Source organism: Lynx rufus, unplaced genomic scaffold, assembly GCF_022079265.1.
Source record: "Lynx rufus isolate CCGP_SWC_20201006 ecotype Redwood Valley unplaced genomic scaffold, mLynRuf1.p SCAF_7, whole genome shotgun sequence".
Classification (NCBI taxonomy): Eukaryota; Metazoa; Chordata; class Mammalia; order Carnivora; family Felidae; genus Lynx; species Lynx rufus.
The window spans coordinates 122,512,471-122,534,384 of NW_025814889.1; the positions used below are offsets into that span (position 1 = coordinate 122,512,471).

Consider the following 21,914-nt stretch of genomic DNA (forward strand, 5'->3'; position numbering starts at 1 on the left):
ATTGCTTCTACACCAGTTATTGAAAAGACTGTCCTTTCTCTATGATTTCTTTTGCACCTATGTCAAAAATCAAATGGCCATATGTATGTTTGGTCTATTTGTGGATGTGGTTCTGTTTCATTCATAAGTACTATGTTATCTTGCTTATTGTAATTGTATAGTAATATTTAAGATAATTTCTCAACATATTTAATATGTTGTTCCAGTGTTTTTGGCTTATTTTTTGATGGTCTATTAATCTTGTCATCATTCCCTAGTACGTAATTGTCATTTTGCCCTGGTTACTTTTGAGATTTTTTTCTCATCTTTGGCTGTCAAAGTTTGATTATAATATGGGAGTGATTTTTTTTTTTTTCCTACTTGAGTAGCCACTTACATCTATAAATTAATGTTTTGTACCAAATTTGGGGTGCTTTTGGCCATAATTTCAAGTATTTTTTTTCCTGCTTCTTTCACTCTTCTGTAGGGATTCTAAGTATTTATATATTGATTTAATTAAATTATCCCACAGTGTTCGTTGGTTCTTTTCTCTTTTTTTTTCTTCCTTTGTTTTTCAGATTTGGTAATTTCTATTTATATATTTGTAAGTTCACTGATACTTTCTTCCACTTTTTCCAAGTTGTTATTGAGCCCACTTGGCAAATTTTGTTTTTGTTATTGTACTTTTCATTTCTAGAATTTACTTTTTTTATAGTGTCCACTTTTCTGTTGTCATTTCCTCTGTTAATTCATTGAAAACATTTTTTAAATTCATTGAGCATATTTCATTTGAATTCTTTGAATGTATTTATAGCAAACACCTTGATGTTTTGTCTGCTAAATCTAACATCTAGGTCTACTTGGTGATAATTTCTATTGATTGCTTTTTATACTAAGAAGGGGTAACACTTTCTCTTTTTCTTTTTTAAAATTTTTTAGTTTAATTAATTTTTAAAAATGTATTTATTTATTTTTGAGAGACAGAGAGAAACAGAGCATGAGCAGGGGAAGAGCAGAGAGAGAGGGAGACACAGAATTCGAAGTCAGGCTCCAGGCTCCAAGCTGTCACCACAGAGCCCGATGGGGCACTTAAACTCAAAAACCGTGAGATCATGATCTGAGCCCAAGTCGGATGCTTAACCAACTGAGCCACCCAGGCGCCCCCCCCCTTTTTTTTAAACTGTCTAGTAATTTGTGAATGAAAACTGGACATTACAGATAATATTCTATAGTGATTCTGGGTTATATCATGTTCTTCTGAGGACAGTTGAGTTTTTGTTCTAGTAGGCAATTTACTTGCCTGGATTTCAACTTCATATTTTGTTTCCTCAGTATGCACCTTTTTGGATATCTATTATTATGGCTTCCCTTTGCTGTTTTTTTGGGTTGGCTTTTGTAGATCTTTCTTCTGCCTGCCAAATTTGGCAGTCAGGCACAGTTTTGGGGAAGTATGGAGCTTATTCTCTCCATAGATTCCTTTTCCTAGGGTTTTTCCTGAATTTTCCAGTTCTGATAAGCTTTGGCTGTGTACATTTAACACTTCAAGCCTGTACACCTTCAGCTTTCTGCCACTTAAGCTATACACAGTTGAGGAATGCACTCAGTTTAGCAAACCTTCCAACTCATAGCTCTGGTTCCTCATAGCTCAGTCTTTCTTGAATATATTTTTTGAATATGTTTCTTTCTCATTTCGACTTGCATTTTTGATGGGCCTCCTGGAGTCTCCCCCATGCTTGTATGGTTTCCCAGTCAGCTAGGGATTTTGACTCTTTATGCTCTCAATTTTTCCAAGATTTTCACCTTTAAATATCTAGCTGCTTTCCCAGCCCGGGATTCTAAGGACACCTTTATAGTCACTTCTACCTTCTGCAGCCGCCATAGTCATGAAATTTGGGCCAGTAATCCACGAACTTAATTCATACCCTTCTTATTGCAGTTCCATTAAAATTAAATATTCTTCCAGCTTCTGTCTACCCTCTGGACACTTCTCAGTGTCTTTAAATAGTATTTAAAATTTCTTACCATTTTATGTTTGTTATCTGTGAGGTTCACATGATCACTCACTTCCAGTACTACAGGAAGTTTAGGGCCTTGAACAACCACAGGCTTGCTATTCTTACCCTTCTTGTTGCAGTTCTTTTAAAATCAAGTTCTCCTCCAGCTTGTGTCTGCTTTTTGGATCCTTTCCAGTGTCTTTTATTTATTTATTTTTATTAAAAATTTTTTTTTAATGTTTATTCTTGAGAGAGACAGAGCAAGAGCGGGGGAGGGCAGAGAGAGAGAGGGAGAGAGAGAGAGAGAGGGAGACAGAATGTGAAGCTGGCTGCAGGCTCTGAGCTGTCCGCACAGAGTCTGACGCGGGGCTTGAACTCACAAACCATGAGATCATGACCTGAGCTGAAGTTGGACACTTAACCGACTGAGCCACCCAGGCGTCCCTCCAGTGTCTTTATGTAGTTATGTTTTTAAAAATTTACCTAATAAGTTATACTTATTTGTGGGAGTTCACACTATCACTTCCCCCATACTAGATAGAAGTTGCAAGGCCTTAAATAGCTATAAATAGCTAATTTTAAGAATAAGATCATTGAGGGGCGCCTGGGTGGCGCAGTCGGTTAAGCGTCCGACTTCAGCCAGGTCACGATCTCGCGGTCTGGGAGTTCGAGCCCCGCGTCAGGCTCTGGGCTGATGGCTCGGAGCCTGGAGCCTGTTTCCGATTCTGTGTCTCCCTCTCTCTCTGCCCCTCCCCCGTTCATGCTCTGTCTCTCTCTGTCCCAAAAATAAATAAACGTTGAAAAAATATCTTTAAAAAAAAAAAAAAGAATAAGATCATTGAATACTCTGGTTTGTTGTTTGACTATAAAAGACAAATACAGTATATATGAAAGAACCAATATCCATATGAAATTATAGCAGATATTATTTATCTTGTGCTTAAACAGTCATAGCTCTGTTTTAGGCCAGTTAATGTCAACATCAACTACTTGTTATTTTTTTTTACATTTGCTTCTATCTCTTCATTGTAATACTTACTTGGTTATTTGGTATTGTCAAAACCAATATCTAATAATTTCCTCCAAAATTTAACCTTTTAACTTCAGCCTATATCTAGTCCTGTATGGGTAAAGGACCAAATAGTGCCAGTTGGCTCATTCCCTAAGCTTGGGGGGCATCATTACTCCTTGTTATTTAGTGACAAATGTGTGCAGGGGAAAGAGATCCAGCCTTATCAGAAATGCAGACTTTGGACTTTATCTTTTTATATCATTTTTTAAGAGACATTTTCAACAATTATGATAGTTGTTATTTGCTCATAGATGCTCACTGGTGGCAAGTTGGTTTCACGATCAAGAATATGTTAATTGTCCAATTCAAATTTTTGTTTTATGGTAGTTCTCTTTTTTTCCCAAAGAGTTGAGTGAGATTGTTATTGAATGGTCATAAGTATTTTTACTGCATATAAGAAAAGATTATTGATTTAGAACAACCTCAGTAAAGAAAATAATATTTTATTGTACAGGTGCAGTTACTAGCAAGGAAAGTTATCTACTCATATTTAAGCCTGCTAGTGAATTCAAAGAATGACCTGGCTCTGGCTCATATTCTTAATATTCCTGATAGAGGACTTGGACGAGAAGCCTTCACTGATTTGAAACATGCTGCTCAAGAGAAAAAGATGTCTATCTTTTTGGTATGGACATACTACATTTTCAAGATGTTTTAAAAGGCTGTTATGAACAGTGGATACCTGTACCATAACATAGACTTCTTATGATAAAACAGGATTTAAACTGTGAATATATGTTCTTCCTTGGTATTTGAAAATCTGTGGTATTATTACCATATTCTTCAAATTTGACAAGGGAGAATATCTCTAAAACAGTGTTTTCCTACGTGTGTTCTATAGAGTGATAGCCCTGTTAAATTCTCCTTGAGTAAATATGTCCAAAGGAAGAAGTCCCTGTTAAATGCTCCTTGAATAAATGTGTCCAAGGGCAAAAAGTTTGGAAATAGTATATACCTTTATTGGATGTTTATATATCAAAAGCTCTGAGAGGTCCTACCATTAAGAAATATGCTTAAACTAACCATGTTATTTAATCTGTTGTTTTCTAAGTTATTTAATCTTGGAACTTTCTTCCAAATTACTGAAATTTCATAGAATTTGTCTTAGTATACACTGTGGAAAATACAGCTTTAGAACATTTCATCTTTGATGGAGATGCTCTTAAGTATAGCCATCATATACATAATTTTATCATTGTAGAGGTAAGGCCTTTTGAACTACACATGATGAAATAATCCTAAAATGTGAAAGCTAGATAGGACGTAGTGATTATTTAGTCTAAGTGTTTGAAGTAAGATAAGGCTTGGAAGAGTTGAATTAATTGCCCACCCTTGAATAAATCAACACAGTTGATACTTAAAAACCCTTTGATCCATATAAAAACTCCAGTTTAATCTATACAAGAATATATTTCTACACTAATATTTTATAGTCAGTGATATTCTCTTATGAATATATTCTTACTCTCTTAGTTTTCTAACTTGGCTCCCCAGTCTCCACTTGCATTGCCATCACCCCTGCTGGCATGAATTTTGCATGGCATCTGTTTCTTTAATTATTTGCTTCTGAATCAAAGTGGCATGAATTGTAAAAAGTGCTTACTTTACCTCTATACCCAGAAATAATATAAATGCACCCAGCTTCATAAAGTTTTATTTTTAACTTACTAAATCATTAAACATAACTAAATCATTTGTTTTAATTCATAGGTGGCCACATCATTTATTAGGACACTAGAGCTTGGAGGGAAAGGATATGCACCATCACCATCTGATCCTTTAAGGGCACATGTAAAAGGATTGTCTAATTTTATTAACTTCATTGACAAATTAGATGAGATTCTTGGAGAAATACCAAATCCAAGGTAACGACTTTTCATAAATTACAAATGTTTGTTACTAATATAGCTTTAAAACTTATAGAATCAGAGGTAGATTTGAATATAGGAGCTATTGAAATGACCAAAGATCAAACCAAACAGTAGGGAGAAGAAACAAAATATCTAGATGAATAAATTATAACCTCATGACCTATCCCTCTAGTTTCTGCCTATCTTTGATTCTAAAATTTTTGCCAAAGTCAAATGGCATGTTCAATTAAATTTGACTATAGAAGAGGGATTTCTGTTTGTCTTTTTCTGGAATAAATAGATTTTTGAGGACTGGACATGACTGAATAGATCATTTCTTTAAAGTTTTTATTTAGCAATAAGGGAAACTTATGCCCGGGATGAGTAAGGAAATTGATAGAGATATGATGAAATCTATATTCTACTTCCTGCTACTATTTTTTCCTTTTCTTGGGTGTAAATCTTTAGTTTATCTGGAATTTGTTTTTATATTATATTGGAAGTAAGATCTTCGTATCTGATAGACTCCTATTTATAATATATGCATCTTGGATGATAAGTAATTTTGAGAGTAATTTGGTGGGGAACAGAAGTGTATTGTATATGTTAGCAATCATGGTAGATCACTGTCAATTTGGTTGGTATGCTTTAGCATTGTACTAATAAAAAGAGCTGGTATTTATTCAACACTTTTTATGTGTCAGGCATTGTATTAAGCTCTTTGTGGGGGTTATCATTTGATCATTACAGCAGCCTTACATTATGGGTACTGTATACACACCCAGTTTAGAGAGGAAGAAACTGAAGCACTGGGACTAAGTAATTTAACTCAGTCACATTGTTATTTAACTAGCAGAGCTGGGATCTGAACTCAGTTTTGAACCTGGAACCCATTCTTTTAATCACTATATCTTATTTCATGAAACTTCTTTTCACTGTAAGATTCCAAGAAGAATTTTTTTCTTAGGATTTTATTCTGAATTACATCCTTCTGTCTTCTTTGTGGATATCCATTCCAAGGAAGTAAATTTGGAAGAGGTTTTTTGAATATGACTTATAGTCAATAATAGTGACGTCTTCTGAACTTTCAAATATATTGGCTGGCTGTTTCTTCTGAGATCACAGATAATTTAAAAAAATATTTTTAGCAAAGCAAATATAGGTATATTTTGTTAAAATCAAGTGGCATTATGGACTTACAGTAAAATAGTCCTCTACAGATGAATTGACTTATGTTTTTTTGTTTTTAGATTTACCTCATTTAAATGAAATTTTTATTCAGCTATTTGTTGATTTTTTCAGTTTTAGACAGTATTAACTTCCTATGCCAACCTCCCAGCCCCCCTTTTCTGTCTTCTCCCTTCTGTTAGGCACACAGATACACACAGACTTTGTTCATCCTTCATATCTAGTTATACTACAATTTCAGCTTAAGTTATGTTTTAGAATTTTTTTATTATGACTCTGTAAATACTGCCTACACCTAAGCTATGTGATATGCTGTGATTATACTTCCTTTCTTGTATAGATTTTTTTTTTTTTAACGTTTATTTTTGAGACAAAGAGACAGAGCATGAACGGGGGAGGGTCAGAGAGAGAGAGGGAGACACAGAATCTGAAACAGGTTCCAGGCTCTGAGCTGTCAGCACAGAGCCCGACGCGGGGCTCGAACTCATGGACCGCGGGATCATGACCTGAGCCGAAGTCTGCCGCTCAACCGACTGAGCCACCCAGGCGCCCCTGTTTTTTTTTCTTCAGTTAATAATTATCTACTTTTTTCTATTGCTTGACTTCCTATTTTATTATAGATTCTTTATCAAGCTTCCCAATAAAACTATACAATTTCTTTTTATTAGACCTAATAATAAGGTTATCTATAAGTTCTGGGTTTGCCCTTGAAGACATTCCTTTTGGAGAATGCACTATCTTCTTCATTCAGTTTGTACTTTTGCTTGTTAGGCCTGTTTCACAGTGGTAACTGTGAAGTTTCATTACCTTATGAATTTTCTTTGCCTCTGCCTTGTTTTCTGAATCTCATGACTTTATTTATTTATTTAAAAAAATTTTTTTTACATTTTTTTATTTTTGATAGAGACAGAGCACAAGTAGGGGAGGGGCAGAGAGAGAAGGAGACACAGAATCCGAAGTAGGCTTCAGGCTCCGAGCTGTCAGCGCAGAGCCCTACACGGGGCGAACTCACAAACCGCGAGATCACTACCTGAGACGAAGTCGTAAGCTCAACCGATTGAGCCACCCAAGCGCCCCATGACTTTATTTTTAATTGGTAGACCCCTTATTGGTGTATATGGCTTTCTGAGAAAAACAGGAGACAAATATTTTTATTGTATTCTCTCATTTGATTGAATGTGATCTTATATCATGTTTTATTTATCTAAAAGTATTATATTTTTAAGATTATTTTTATCTGCTTCCTGGATTGTCTTTGTTGTTATCTAAGTTGAATGTTTTCTTTTTTGTTTGTTTTGCAATCTTTCATGTTAGAGGTATTCCTAAAATGTATGGTGATTCTGAACAGCCCTTCCATCATATTTCAGAATGAGACTCTATAAAGCTGATTAGTAGTTCTGTACAGTGGATTTCATTATAGCCTGGCATCCAGTTAGTTCCTTTGTTGGGGATTCTCCCAATGTCGGTAACTATAGGTCTTTTCTTTGGAACTTACCCCAGAATTTACACAGTGGTATCCTTTAGTCTCCTTCAGAAAGCTGTAAGTCTAGCTAGTCTAGTAATATTCTGGGATTTGAAGTCGCATAGGAGCTGATGCTCAGTCTCCCAGTTCAGTCTGTTGACTTTTACTCAGTCTCTCTGTTTTCAGTTCCCATTGCCTTGAGGTCTAGAGCTCATCTGGCTTACTTTCTTCAGAGTGATCTTGCTTTCCATGCTGAGGGGAGGGAAGTGCACTGGCCTGACTGCTCAGAATAGGAGAAGAGATTGAGGCGTCAAGTGTTCTGATGAAGACTGTCAGCCAGTTCTTATTTGCAGCCCCTTTATCATAGCCTTCAGTATTGAATTCAATATCTGAGAATTTCTGGAGTTGCTTCTTATTAGAATCTCTTTTAGCAGTTACATATGTTTTAGCTTTCTTTGTTCTGAGTAGTCAGCTACCACATGTCCGTCTGCTTTTCATCTTTCCATCCTTTCATTGTATGTCTCTGCTGTCATCCGCTATTGTCTCCTCTTCCATTCTTTTTCTTCGTGGATTTAAAACACTTGCATTTCTGTCATTTCTCTGCAGCTTTAGGAGGGAGCAGATATAAATGTGTACATTCAGTCCACTGTAGTTTGTTATAATTGCATTCCCTTTGGAGGAATGTCTGGTTTGGATAAATTATCTACAGGATAGAAGTACATTTTAGAGGCATCTAGGATGAGGCATCTTAAATTCTTTAACTTATCAGTGAGTTATTGTGGATATCCTGTCTTGTCACAGTGAGTAATTCAGTCTGTGTTCTTGTGAAGACACTGAAGAAGTAGGTGTCCAAGTAGTGGGTATATTCATGTGGGTGTCTAAATAGTGCCCTAAGCGATCTTTATTTCTTCTTTATGGTGACATTTGTGTATACTAAGTATATATTCATCTCATAATCATAAAGAATTATTAAAAGCTAAAACCATATATCCTATTTATGCAATAGGAGGATGTACAGAGGAAAGGACAATTGCCTTATTTGTGGGAGGCAGGGATAAAGGGTCAGGAATACTTACCTGGGTGGCTGTTACAGTTCAGCTTAATCTTAAAGTATGGACTTGAAGGAGTTAGACGGACATGGAGAATGGGTGTGATATGAAGCCCAGATGGGGAGAAGGGAGGATATTTTCTTCAGTGGGGATAATATGAGTAGCCTATTGGGACATTGTTTCATTGGTTATTCATTTTGTCTTATAATTTCAACTTCTACTAGTACTTTTGCCACAGTCCATAAAGATTATAAGAAAAAACAACAAACGATCTTCTCTGTTTTTGTCAATTCCTTCTCCTTCCTTTTATTTTTTGATTTTTTTTAAATCAATTTTTTCTAATGTTTATTTTTGAGACAGAGGGAGACAGAGTGCAAGTGGGGGAGGGGCAGAGAGAGAGAGGGAGAAACAGAATCTGAAACAGGCTCCAGGCTCCTAGCTATCACCACAGAGCCCGATGCAGGGCTTGAACTCACAAACTGCAAGATCATGACCTGCACCGAAGTCGGATGCTTAACTGACTGAGCCACCCAGACGCCCCACTCCTTCCTTTTATAACTGAGATTCTTTTTTTTTTTTTTAATTTTTTTTTTTAACATTTATTTATTTTTGGGACAGAGAGAGACAGAGCATGAACGAGGGAGGGGCAGAGAGAGAGGGAGACACAGAATCGGAAGCAGGCTCCAAGCTCCGAGCCATCAGCCCAGGGCCTGACGCGGGGCTCGAACTCACAAACCGCGAGATCGTGACCTGAGCCGAAGTCAGACGCTCAACCGACTGAGCCACCCAGGCGCCCCTATAACTGAGATTCTTGAAAAAAAAAATGCTGTCCTTTATTCCATTTCCCAATTCTAATTATTTAATATGTATTCCTCACCAGACTCTGTGAGGGTTTTGTTGATTTTCTTCACTAATATCCCTTAGAGTTAACATGGTTTCTGGCACAGAGTAGACACTCAATATCTATTTACTTGTCTGTACTTAACTGACTCACAATCATTCACTGTTCCACTCTATTGAAGCTATTCTGCCAAAGATCACTTGTGATCAGGTTGGTATGGTCTTTTTTGGACTCCAAATGTCCTTAAATTTGATCATTTTCTCTGTTAGAACCCTTTTCCCCATACTTCTGAGATTTCATTCTCTCTCTTATTTTCCATCTACTCCTATAAATTCTATATCTATAAATTCTAAATCTATATTTCAGTGGGATCCAAACCTCTTTCCTGAGTTTCAAAAATACATCTTTGTCTATAGGTTGTGACCTCAAAGGCAACTAAAACTTAACATGTCCCAAACTAAGTCTTCATCTTTCCTGCAAACCTTTTTCTCTTTCTAAAGTGCCCCAGCTTTTTGAAGCCTCTCTTTCTCAAGCTACCTAAGCAGAAATCTGGAACATATCTTAAACTCCTTTTTTCTCCTTTCTCTATCCCTTCTGCCACCAAGATCCATCAATTTTTCTTACTTAACATTTTTGATATTCTTTCTTCTCATCTCTATTCCTGTAGCTACTATGTTATATTTCCATTTTGTATGGAAAGTCTGTTTTCAGACTTTTATCCTTTCTTGCCTGAACTTCTTCACTTCTCTCTGAGTTGTTCTTTTTCCTCCATTTTGAGTTGCCCCATTCTGCTGCCCTCACTACTGCCAGTGGTCTTTCTGAAACAACGAATGTTACTCCCATGATTAAAATTCTTCAATGATTCATATTAGGTACAGGATAAGACTCCAGAAACCTCAGTATGATATACAAATTCTAAATGCTCTAACTCCTGCCTGCATCTTTCTCTAGCCTGTCTCTCAACCTTAAAACTTAGAGATAAAAATATACTTAACTCTTGTAACTGAGTAGAATAGGGTGGAGGTAGTAGGAAAACACAGTAATCTTTGAATCAAAGGGAGGATGGCAAACAGACAGGGAAGAAATGAAAGAATCAATTCCTACACTTCCCTCCCCATTGCCAACTTTTCATCAGGCCATCTTAGCTATAATTTGGTTGTATTTCTACATTTTGCCAGTAGGTGCCACCATAAAATGCATATACTTTCCTGAAAAATATCTTAAATTAGGGGTTTCAGGTTACATAAATTAGTTTTCTCTTGTTCCAATATTTAATGGAAACAAATTCCAATTTGTTTAATGGAAGCAAATTCCAGTATGTATTTCAAATTTATGACACAACTTTTAAATGTATATTTGAGTTATACTTATTGGACTAACTATTATTCATTTATAGAATGTTAAATCTAGTTGAAATTTTCTGGTCCAAAATTCTAATGTTACATTTTTTATCATTTAAAAATATTCTAGAAGCACTTTTGATATATCTTATGTAGCACTTTTAATCATATTTAAATTTTAAAAATGTGTTTTAGCAAATAGCTTTCTAATTCTTGGAGATAGTAGAGGAAAGCCAATCCATACAGTAAAGTAAGAATATTCAATAAATACACTGAAGTATAACCATCCATTTGTGTTTTACTGCTTATTGTTCTCCTTCATTCACAATATTTTGTTACAAGCTTGGCGATTTAATTGTTTTCCCTCACTAGTTTTATTTTTCTCTTTCTGCCCCAGGGCTTTAATTTGATACATTTGGTAGTCAGTAGGTACAGTTTACCTCTTTTTCACCTAAATTCTTCCTTTTTTTTTTTTTTAAGTTTATTTATTTACCTTAGAGAGAGAGAGAGAGAGAGAGAGAGAGACAGAAAGTGTGAATGAGGTGGGACAAACAGGGAGAGAGAGAGAGAATCCCAAACAGGCTCCACATCATCAATCCAGAGTCCAATGTGGGATTTGAACTCACGAACCGTGAGATCATGATGTGGGCTGAAGTTGGATGCTTAACCAACCGAGCTCCCCAGGTACCCCTAAATTCTTCTATTGATGTTTTTCCAGAGTACTCATAATGTATCTTCTGGGATGCCTTCGTGAAATACTCTTCTTCCCTTACCTCCCCACTTGAACTCCCTTTATACCTTTAGTATCTCACTTTCTCATGTGGTTAATTGTGACCTCTTAAAGAGAAATATTTTATTCATTGTATCCCCATTGCCTAGCACAAATATCCTGGTGTCATTTGAGTTAAAACTTCAGAGATTCCAGGCTCTAGAAGCAAGAGTCTGGATTATACTACCATGTTGCTGAGCAGATTTTTGAAGAGCTAATATTGGGCTCTAATAGAGAATGTATAGCAAGCAATAGACTAGTCACAGCACTAGTGTTTGAGGTATTTTTTACCAAGGTCAAAATGTTGAGCTTGGCAAGGATCTGAAACACAAATCTTACACACTTTTTCCTGATTTAATTCAGTCAGGGAATTATATCATCTTTAGAAGGAAGGAATTGAGAAAAGGAGGCAAAGGTGACTTTTACCTAATATCATTAAAAGCATTTTTTTGTTATTGTAGTTGACATTACAACACTCTTTCATGTTTTATTATCCTTTTGAATCTTACAAAACTCTTCCTTTAGATTATTTGCCAGAAGAGGCACATAGTGTTGTGCTTTCATTTCGGCTTCATTTCATCCAATTACTTTCTGTGCTTTTGATTGAAAATCAAGGAAAAACCACTGAAAAAGATAGTGACTGTATATATAAAAGAATTCTTAGAGTTTACTCAGACTTCTGATGACAGGTATATGGCAGGTTAGGTCTCCTGATTGAACCTTCCCTTGAAAATAGTTAATAATGCTGGATACATATCTTTTAAATACTTTTTGAATGCGTTGATGAATAGGCATTTATAATGAAAATACTGGCCAAAAACTAGGGGAAGGAAGAAAGTCAAAGAGGGAAGTCAAGAAGGGAAGCCAGCTTTTATTTTGAGAGTATTTGGTGATTTGGAAAGTCTGTTCTTATGCTGGTAAACTCTGAGGGAGCAGAGACAAAGCCTGGGGACTGTCTAAGATGAGGAGTCTGTTGGGACATCCACACTCACAGGGCTACCCACTCTGTGTCAAATGAACTGAGAATAAAGGCTTTAACCTGATAAAGGGTTTCTATACAGACCTCCTTACTGGTAAAATGTTTTAGCATTCTATTTAAGGTTTAAGATAAGGTAAGAGTTCCTACTCTTATCATTTCTTTGTAGCACAATATTGTATGTTCAATTCAGTGTAGTAAGGCAAGATAAAGAAATAGATGTAACAATTGAAAAGGAAGAAATAAAATTCTGTTTGATGATAATATGATTGTATATGTAGAAAACTCCAGAAATCTAAAGGCAAATTATTCATATTAATAGTAGTGTTTAACAATGTTGCTGGACACAAGGTCAGTAAACAATAAGCAATTGTTTTTCTCTGTCATCACCAAATAGGAAAACAATTTTTAAAAAAGAGCTCAAAAAGATAAAATACATAAAATAAATCTAATACAACCCTTACTAGTTCCTTCTCCCTCAGAAGGTTCAGACTCAATGTGAAATTCTCTGGTTGCCTTCTCCCACCGGGCTTTGTGTCCTGATCAAAGTACTGCTAGAGATTTTTGCCTTCAGGAAAACCCATTCATTCTGCTTGCATCCCATTTGTAACTCCCAACTTTCTGCTCCAGGTCTTGTCTGTTCCTTTTTTGGGGGAGAAATTAAGTGGTATTTAGAGATTTCCCCCTATTCCTGCCAAACTCAGTGAGATATTCCCCCAGGGTATTTAGTCCACCATAGTGTAAGTGGAAGGTGGAAAGCTCCTAAGCACTTTTCTATTGCAAACGATATGAATAATCATAAAATATGTATCTTTTGTCTTATTGTAAAAAATTTTAGATTGTCGCATGTGATAGTGGTCATATCAATCATTTCTTCTGTGTGCCAAGTATAAACTGGTAGTGTAAAAATTAGCATTCTTCCTTTCTCAAGAAGCTTTTTCTTCCTTTTTTTTCTTTTAAATGAAATGTTTCCCAAGCTTATGTGGTTGTTAGAATCACCTGTGGTACTTTTAAAACAATGCAGCTATTCAGTACTCTTTTCTGCAGTTTGTGATTCAACAAGGTGGGATCTGGAGTTGATGTTTTTTTTTTGTTTTTGTTTTTTTTTTTTAAATTTTTTTTTTTCAACGTTTATTTATTTTTGGGACAGAGAGAGACAGAGCACGAACGGGCGAGGGGCAGAGAGAGAGGGAGACACAGAATCGGAAACAGGCTCCAGGCTCTGAGCCATCAGCCCAGAGCCCGACGCGGGGCTCGAACTCCCAGACCGCGAGATCGTGACCTGGCTGAAGTCGGACGCTTAACCGACTGCGCCACCCAGGCGCCCCTGGAGTTGATGTTTTAAACAAATGCTGAATATGATTCTGATAATTAGGCAAATTTGGGAGACACTGGTCTAATCATACATTAAGTGTCTCTGCAATTTTCTTCTAACTTTCCATCTCTATTTGGACCAGCTATTTGATTGTAAATAATCATATTTCCAGTGTTTCTTAGGAAACCTGGCTTCTTCCCTAAAACATAAAACCTGGCAATAAGACAGCATGGATTAAAACTTTAATTCATAATTTCCTTTATGCCACTATAAAAGTCACAGAAAAGTTTGAGGCACCTGGGTGGCTCAGTGGGTTAAGCTTCCAACTCTTGATTTCAGCTCAGGTCATGATCTTACAATTCTTGGGATCAAGCCCTGTGTTGGGCTCTGCACTGACAGTATGGAGCCTGCTTAGGTTTCTCTCTCTTTCCCTCTCTCTTTTTCTCTCTCTGCCCTTGCATGTGCATGGGCACACACTCTCTCCTTCTCTCTCAAAATAAATAAATGAAAATTAAAAAAAAAAGTCACAGAAAAGTTAAACAGCATACCCAAGGTAGAAGGGGGTGGGACAGGTGTTATTTTGTGCTCAGGTAATCTGACTTTATAGCCAGGCCATACCACCTTCTCAATCAGCACTGCACAACCTTTCCAGGGATAGCTCTAGGAATGGAGATCTCCCGACTTTAAAAAAGAGCCCTCTTCTATTGTTGGACACCTCTAATTTCTTCCTTGTAATAGATCAAACTCCTTTTTCCTATATATTTCTCACATTTTTTTAGGTCAGCCTTCTAGAGCAGGAACTGCAACCTAAATTCATTCAGGCTCAGGCTTAGTATAAAGAAGTAATTGATTTCAGGTTTTTTAAAACACTTGTCTTTTGGACATAGTTAGTTGGTCCAGTCTCTGGTTTGCTTTAGATCAGTATTAACTAGCTTAATTTCTGCTTCCACGTAATAACAATTCTCATATTAGAATGTAATATCATGCTTCAGGTCAGTCCTCACTACCTCTTTCCTAGCTCAGGCACTCTGTGTTCTTGGACAAGCTATTTAACCTTTTTGAGACTCAATTTTCTCATCTGTGATTTAAGGATAATAATAGTGAATGGATTTTAAGATTAAAGTAATGCAAGATTCTAGGTATAAATTGGGAGGTAGTGTTTCTATTACCTTTTATTTAAAGATACATATTTTTAAGTATATTATGTGTGTATAACTGCACCTGAAACTGTTATTATGTATCATATATAACTAAAATATTTCCCTTCAGCTTTCAAATCAAGGAAGAAATAACTTACCTTTATTGAAATGACTTGCTTTCAGAAAAACTTTTAAATTTTGTTTCTCATGGTTCTCATCCTTTTCTCAAATGTGTTAGTTTGATTTATAAGACCAATGTCCTATTTTTTGAAAAGTGTTGATTCACTCTGAGAAGTATATTTGCAAGCTTATAAGCATATTGTTATTTCTAATACTATTGTAAGGGTGATCTTACTTCTATTTTCAGCATTGCAGGGGGTCGGATACTCTCAGTGATAAAGATGCAGCTGATTAAAGGCCAGAACAGCAGGGATCCTTTTTGTAAAGCAGTAGAGGAAGTAGCTCAGGATTTGGATTTGAGGATTAAAAATATTATCAGTTCTCAACAAGGAGATGTAATTCTTGGTACCACTGATATCAGTCCTGCAAGGGTAATGAGCTTTTTATTTTTCATTATTGTTCCATACAAAACATTATCGCTTCTACTTGTTATAGAAATGGTTTACTATTGCTACTTAAGTCATAAGCATGTGTTTCCTGCGTTTAAGATGTTGAAAATTTAAGTTTCTCAATAGGATTATATAGGATTATGTTCGACTTGAGTAAATCATAACATCTTTGGGCCAATTGTGTGTATTTGTTAAAGAAGGCATTGGATAATCTTCACTATCCCTTGTAGCACTAGAAGTTTATAATTCTTAATGGGTATTAAGGTGTTTTGTAATGTTTTTCAATAATTACTCTTATGAAACCATTATTTTCCCGTTTACTCAAATATAAAATAAGAACCAGGTTTCTCTGGTTCTGATCCCTGTACTAGGTACTCTGGAACAGCAAGAGAAATGGTTTCTATTCAGTTTATTTTTCTTCAAAAGAATTTTTAAAATCTTTATGATGTGTTCTTTTCTACCTCTCTTACCAGCCTACTGGAAACATTAGGAATTTCTCTTATACTTAGAAATCTTTTAACTATATATTCCCAGAATATTTACCTGTTTCTTGTTTGTTTGTTTGTTTGTTTTTAACATAGGGAATCAAACACTGTATGGTACAATAAACTAGTATTATAGGAGAAATTGTCTACCATGTTTTCAGCTCTAGAAAAGAATTTTGGGGAATGTGTTATAATCCATTTATTGCAGTTTAGTTACTCAAGCAACAAAAGCTCTTTTTCATTAGGTATGATTGTAATAATCAGAGGATGAAGAAAGACTTTTGCTTATTTTTTATTATTCATCTGTTTATTCACAGAACCATTTTTAGCTATTTTTCTGTAACAATGCATGTTTTTACATTAACTTGAAGGTGGGACATAGGGGAGATAGGGGAGATTCTGGGTTGTTGCCCCTTGTGTGCCCCATGTGGTTGTCTCATGTGTGTTAACACTTCCTGTGACTAGCTTGGCTCAAATGAGAACCACGTTATTACTATTAGTCTAAGTCAGGAATTGTCACAACTCAGGTAATTAAGAGCACCAGTCTCTCCCATTTCCTGTCACAACAAGTAAAGATCCAACCTGGTTCTTAATTTTATGTGTTCAGTCAAATCAGAAATCTTTGAAAAATATTATCCAATAATTCTCAATAAGTTAATGTTAAACAATGTGGACTTCTCTCTCTGGTACTAATGAAAAATCTATGTTAAGCACATATATTGTGATAAGTCATTATTATTGTGATAAGTACATACAATGTGATTAGTAATCATTATTGTGCTAAGCAGTTTGTTTAAATTCCAGTGCAGCTATACAGGTTAGTTTGGTCAAGTCAAGTAGAGAAAGGAGGCCAAGACCAAGTTGATGGAAGCTGAGGGAAGTGGTGCAGCTACAACAGATGTCTCAGAAAGGGTGACTCTGATATTTAGGCACAATGTCCACCATGCTGTATGGGTTAGGCATTTTACCTATTTTACCCCTATTTTACCTACCCCTATTTTACCAGCGATTTAACTGAAGCACAGTGAGGTTAAGGAACTTTCCCAGAGTTATAAAGCACCTGCTACTAGTAAGTTGTATCAAACCCAGCTAGAGATATCTTCAGGGTTTGTGCTTACATGTGTCTGTGTATAATATTATCATATATTTTCCCTTATTCTGTGTAGTCACTAAGTTTTTCTAGCTCTCCTCTTTTAATCTGCTTTTTTTCTTTAAAAAAAATTTTTTTTAATGCTTATTTATTTCCGAAGGAGAGAGAGACAGAGTGTGAGTGGAAGAGGGGGAGAGAGAGAGAGAGAGAGAGAGAGAGAGAGAGAGAGAGAGAGAGAGACAGAATCCGAAACAGGCTCCAGGCTCTGAGCTGTCAGCACAGAGCCCGATGCGGGTCTCGAACCCACAAACCGCGAGATCATGACCTGAGCCGAAGTCGGATGCTCAACCAACCTGAGCCACCCAGGCGCCCCTAATCTGCTTTTTTCTTTATCTCCACTGCTACTATCTTAGTTCACTGCTACTACCTTCTCCTTTTCCAAGCTGGACTATTACAGTCTCTTAATTTGTGTTCCTGTCTCCAGACTTAGTAACATTCTTACCCTAGAATATATTTTACACATTGCCATCATTTTTCTAAAAATCTAAATAGAATCATTAATGTCCTTGCTTAATAAAGCAAAAGATTTTAACTCTGTAACAGACTGACTTATAATTTCTTTGCCAGATATACAAAGCTTTCCCAGGTTCATCCTGCATAACTCTCTCTGTTACTTTGTTCTTTAGTTATATCATGTTACCTCATCCTTCAAAGTACCACGGTCTCTCCTACCCCTATGTGTCTCCTCCTCTATGAAGACATCGTTGATTCCTGAGTAAATTGTTCACTACCTTTTGTGTGCTCCTATTATGCCATGTATATCTTCTGTTAGAAATAGCACTTAAGGGAGTGCATGGGTGGCTCAGTTGGTTAAACATCATCTGACTCTTGATTTCAGCTCAGGTCATGATCTCACGGTTCCTGAGATCAAGCTCCCGTGAGCCCTGTGGTGGGTTCTGTGCTGACAGCTGCAGAGCCTGCTTGGGTTTCTCTGTCTCCCTCTCTGCCCTTCACCTGCTTGCATGTATGCACTTTATCTCTCTTTCTCCTTCTTTCTCTCCTCTCTCTCCTTCTCTTTCAAAAATAGATAAATATTAAAAAATAAATAGCCCTTAGTACTTTGTAATGCACTTGTTAGTTACTTTCTTATTTTATTTAGGAGACTATGGGTTCCTTGAGGCAACGGTTTTTACCTTTGTAGCCTTAGCTTCAAACACTGTGCTTGGGACTTGATGTGTACTTATGAATGGATTACTGAGTGAATGAATGTGAACTCATTTTTAATTTTTGCATTTGAATAGATCTTTATGGCCATCTGTGGGGTTGGTATTCAGACCATCTCTCTTTGGTATAAAAAAGAAAAAAATACACAAGGAGATTAAGTCATGAGGCTGGGGTCACATAGCTAGATAGTTACTAAATTTTCTGACTTCAAGCCTGGGATGTTATTTTGATCAGAACCAATGTCTTCCCTGATGATACTATTTTCTATATTCTTTTGTGCTTTTGGAAGGTGATAAGATTGACTTTGGTATGACTTGAGGGAGAAATATTACATGCCTTAAAGCCATTTCCCATGGCTGATTTTTTTTATTACTTAAACTATAAGAGGAGGAGAATGGTGGCACAAGAAATGGAAAAGAATGACTGATTGACCCAACTTAGGTGATTATTACATTTACTTAATATTATTTTTTGTTCTAGCCAAAATCTTATGCTATAAACCATGGTACTGCATACTGTGGCAGAGATACTGTGAAAATTTTACTAGTTCTTTTGGATGAGGAAGCAGCCAGTTTGCCTACCAAAAACAAAGCAGAGCTTTTATATGATGATGAAAACACAATTCATCATAATGGGATTTCTATTCTTACACTTTTTAGGTAAGTATTGTGGAAGTTATATGTATGTGAATGTTAACTCTAGTCTATAAAGGGAATGTTGAAAATATACCTCATTAAGTAAAAGGAAATACATGCTATGGTAAGAAACTTGGAGACTACAGAAAAGTGTGAAGAGAGAAGACAAAAGTTAAAGGGAGATTGAACATTTGGATGTGAGAAAGTTGTATATAAAAGCATAGTATCTTCTGAGAGTATGACAGGTATTTTTGGTTTTGTTTTTATTTATTTATTTTTTTTGTGCTTGTTTTTTGCTTTGGAAATATTCATTTTCTTTGTCGTGTATGTCAAGAACTTAGCTAACTGCTTTCACTTATATTAGCTCTCATAGCAACCTCTTTCAATAATATCCCCACTTTATAAGTGAAGAATTAGACACTTGAGAAAGAGAAAGATGAAGTAATTTGCCTAAGAGAGCACAGTTAAGCAAGTAGCAAAAGTGTCTTGCTCCAAAACCTAAGGTCTCTCCTCCAAGGATTGTGCTGTTCTGCGTGAGAACCAGAGAGAGCATATACACCAAACTTAAATTGGAATTGGTATCTCTTGGTTCTTCCTCACATTATGAAGACAAACACTTACTAAATTAGTGTTAGTATTCTATGCAAGACATTGATACGCTCCACTTTTAACAGCAACTAGGTCAGACATTGTGTAGGTTGGTGATATTTTTCATTAATGAGCATTCATTTATAGAAACGTGTAAAACTTTAGAACAACGATTTCAAATTGTATTTAGTACATTGTGGAGAAACTTTACAAAGTCATCCTACTTGTTTGATCTTTTCTATTTTTCTCTTCCCTTTAAAGAGAAACTTTGCAATGGTCTGTCATTCAGTGTTGTCCTCCAATTTATTTAAACCCTTTTCACCAGCTTTCAGTGATTATTCTTTTATATCTGGGCATGATATAATTCTTCCATATTCTACCTCAAAATTGTCCAAATATTTTCCTAGCAATGAAAATTTATCACTGGTTTATGAAAAAAGTATAAAGGAACTGAACCTTTATTTTGTGTTCTTTTACCTTACTTCTGTTCAGCACAGTTTGTTTTTTAGGTAACATCATAAATGATTAATTTTTTCTCAGATTCAATTCTACCATTTTTGTAGAGAAAGTTATTTTGTGTTTATGGAATTTTTTTTTAAACAAAATTAATCCCTACATCCATTTTAAAGAAGTATTTTTCTCAATCATGTGGCCAAACATATTTCAATTGTTTATAGCTACCTTAGTATTTACAGTTGTCATTGTGCAGACAAGTACCAATTCATGGTAAAGTGAATTTTTAGTGGTCTGCATTGAAATGATAAAATTAAGGACAATGTGGTGTATGAATATAAGTCAATGTAAGGTTATAAACGAGTGTTTCTTAGAATAGACTATTCTTTATTCTTATATAACAGTCTTTTGAGTTAAAGAGGTTATGACTCTGGCTCTATTAAGCCAGAAAGGAATTTATTGAGGAATCCAGGTTTGTCTGGCTCCAAAGCTCCAGTGTTTCTTTCTCCATTGTGCCTTCTTTGACCGTCCTATTTCTAAACTATATTTTTCTCTTGAATTCCCCTGCTATGGCTCTTGTCCTTTTTTATTTTAAATTTTAGTTGTGTGGGTATCTTATTTCCTGTACTTTAGGCTTCAGGATGCCTGAATTCAGGGCAATGAATGAATCTACTTTCTGTCCTTCATAATATCTTACACAGTACCTTACATATATCAGAAATTCAGATATGTAGTGACTGTATTAATTAACATAGCAAATTATTAATATTTAGAACTTTCAATAGTAATACTGACACTTTTATATAGTATTATAAACAACAAGATTTAGTTGTCTTTTTATTTCATTACTGCTTTGGGGTAGCGGAGGGGCAAAAACAAGTTAAAAACCTACTTTTGTTTATAGATTTTTGCTTTTCTTTGGACATAGATCTCCCACACAAGTGAATAATTCATCAATGAAACCCCTAAGAGAACGCATCCACAAGTCAATGCATGAGAAAAAAACTAAGGTACAGTTTAATGTACTGTCATAAAAATGATAAAAATGTTTTTTTATTTGTAGAAGATATAAATATAGAAAGTTGATCTGGATGTTATAAATATATATCATACATGGAACAATAGGAATTGAATGGAAAATGAGTTATGACATTGACATACTGAAACTTTCCTTTTATACAACCTAGGCTCATTGTTCTTTGGCTTAGTCTATATGCTGGACCTAAAAGAAGGGAGGGAATAAGCACTTGCTTTTGTAAGTGTTCAATAAGTGTCTTTTCAGTGAACGAAGGGGAAAATGAAGAAGACATGGTTTTCTCATCTACATTACTTACATTGTATTTTTTATTTTTCTTAATGTTTATTTATTTATTTTGAGAGAGAGAACAAGGCAGGAGAGGGCAGAGAGAGAGGGAAAAAGAGAATCCTAAGCAGGCTCTGTGTAGAGCCCAACATGGGGCTCAATCTCATGAACTGTGAGATCACAACCTGAGCCAAAATCAAGAGTCAGATGCTCAACCAACTGAGCCACCCAGGCACCCTTCATTACTCACATTTTAAACTAAATCTTGAGAGACTATATAAATTCCATTTTGTTCCTCTCTGAAGATATTATGGCAGACTATAATTAATTGTAGATTAAGACATGGAGAATATTTCACATTGTTTCTTGACTAGAGCTATTCTTTATATCTTTATTTGGTTTGAAATAAGTTTTCCTGTCCTCATTTCAAATGTTTGTGCCAGTAAGTAGCCAATAATGTGTTTTTTAAGTGTTTAAAATTTTATTGGTCTTCTTTTTCTTTTTTCCTTAATACATTTTTTTTCACGTTTATTCACTTTTTGAGAGACAGAGACAGAGTGTGAGCAGGGCAGGGGCAGAGAGAGAGGGAGACA

General features: G+C 35.7%; 1 protein-coding gene across 1 annotated transcript in view; it reads left to right on the forward strand.

Annotated features, from left to right (window-relative positions):
• Positions 1 to 21,914, forward strand: part of PARPBP (PARP1 binding protein) — a 65,882-nt gene that overhangs the window by 30,495 nt on the left and 13,473 nt on the right. Inside the window, exons 5-9 of the mRNA XM_047065852.1 lie at positions 3,500 to 3,670; positions 4,756 to 4,910; positions 15,342 to 15,525; positions 18,823 to 19,001; positions 20,947 to 21,028. Coding sequence (XP_046921808.1) covers positions 3,500 to 3,670; positions 4,756 to 4,910; positions 15,342 to 15,525; positions 18,823 to 19,001; positions 20,947 to 21,028 — 771 coding nt within the window. The remainder of the gene's footprint in view (positions 1 to 3,499; positions 3,671 to 4,755; positions 4,911 to 15,341; positions 15,526 to 18,822; positions 19,002 to 20,946; positions 21,029 to 21,914) is intronic.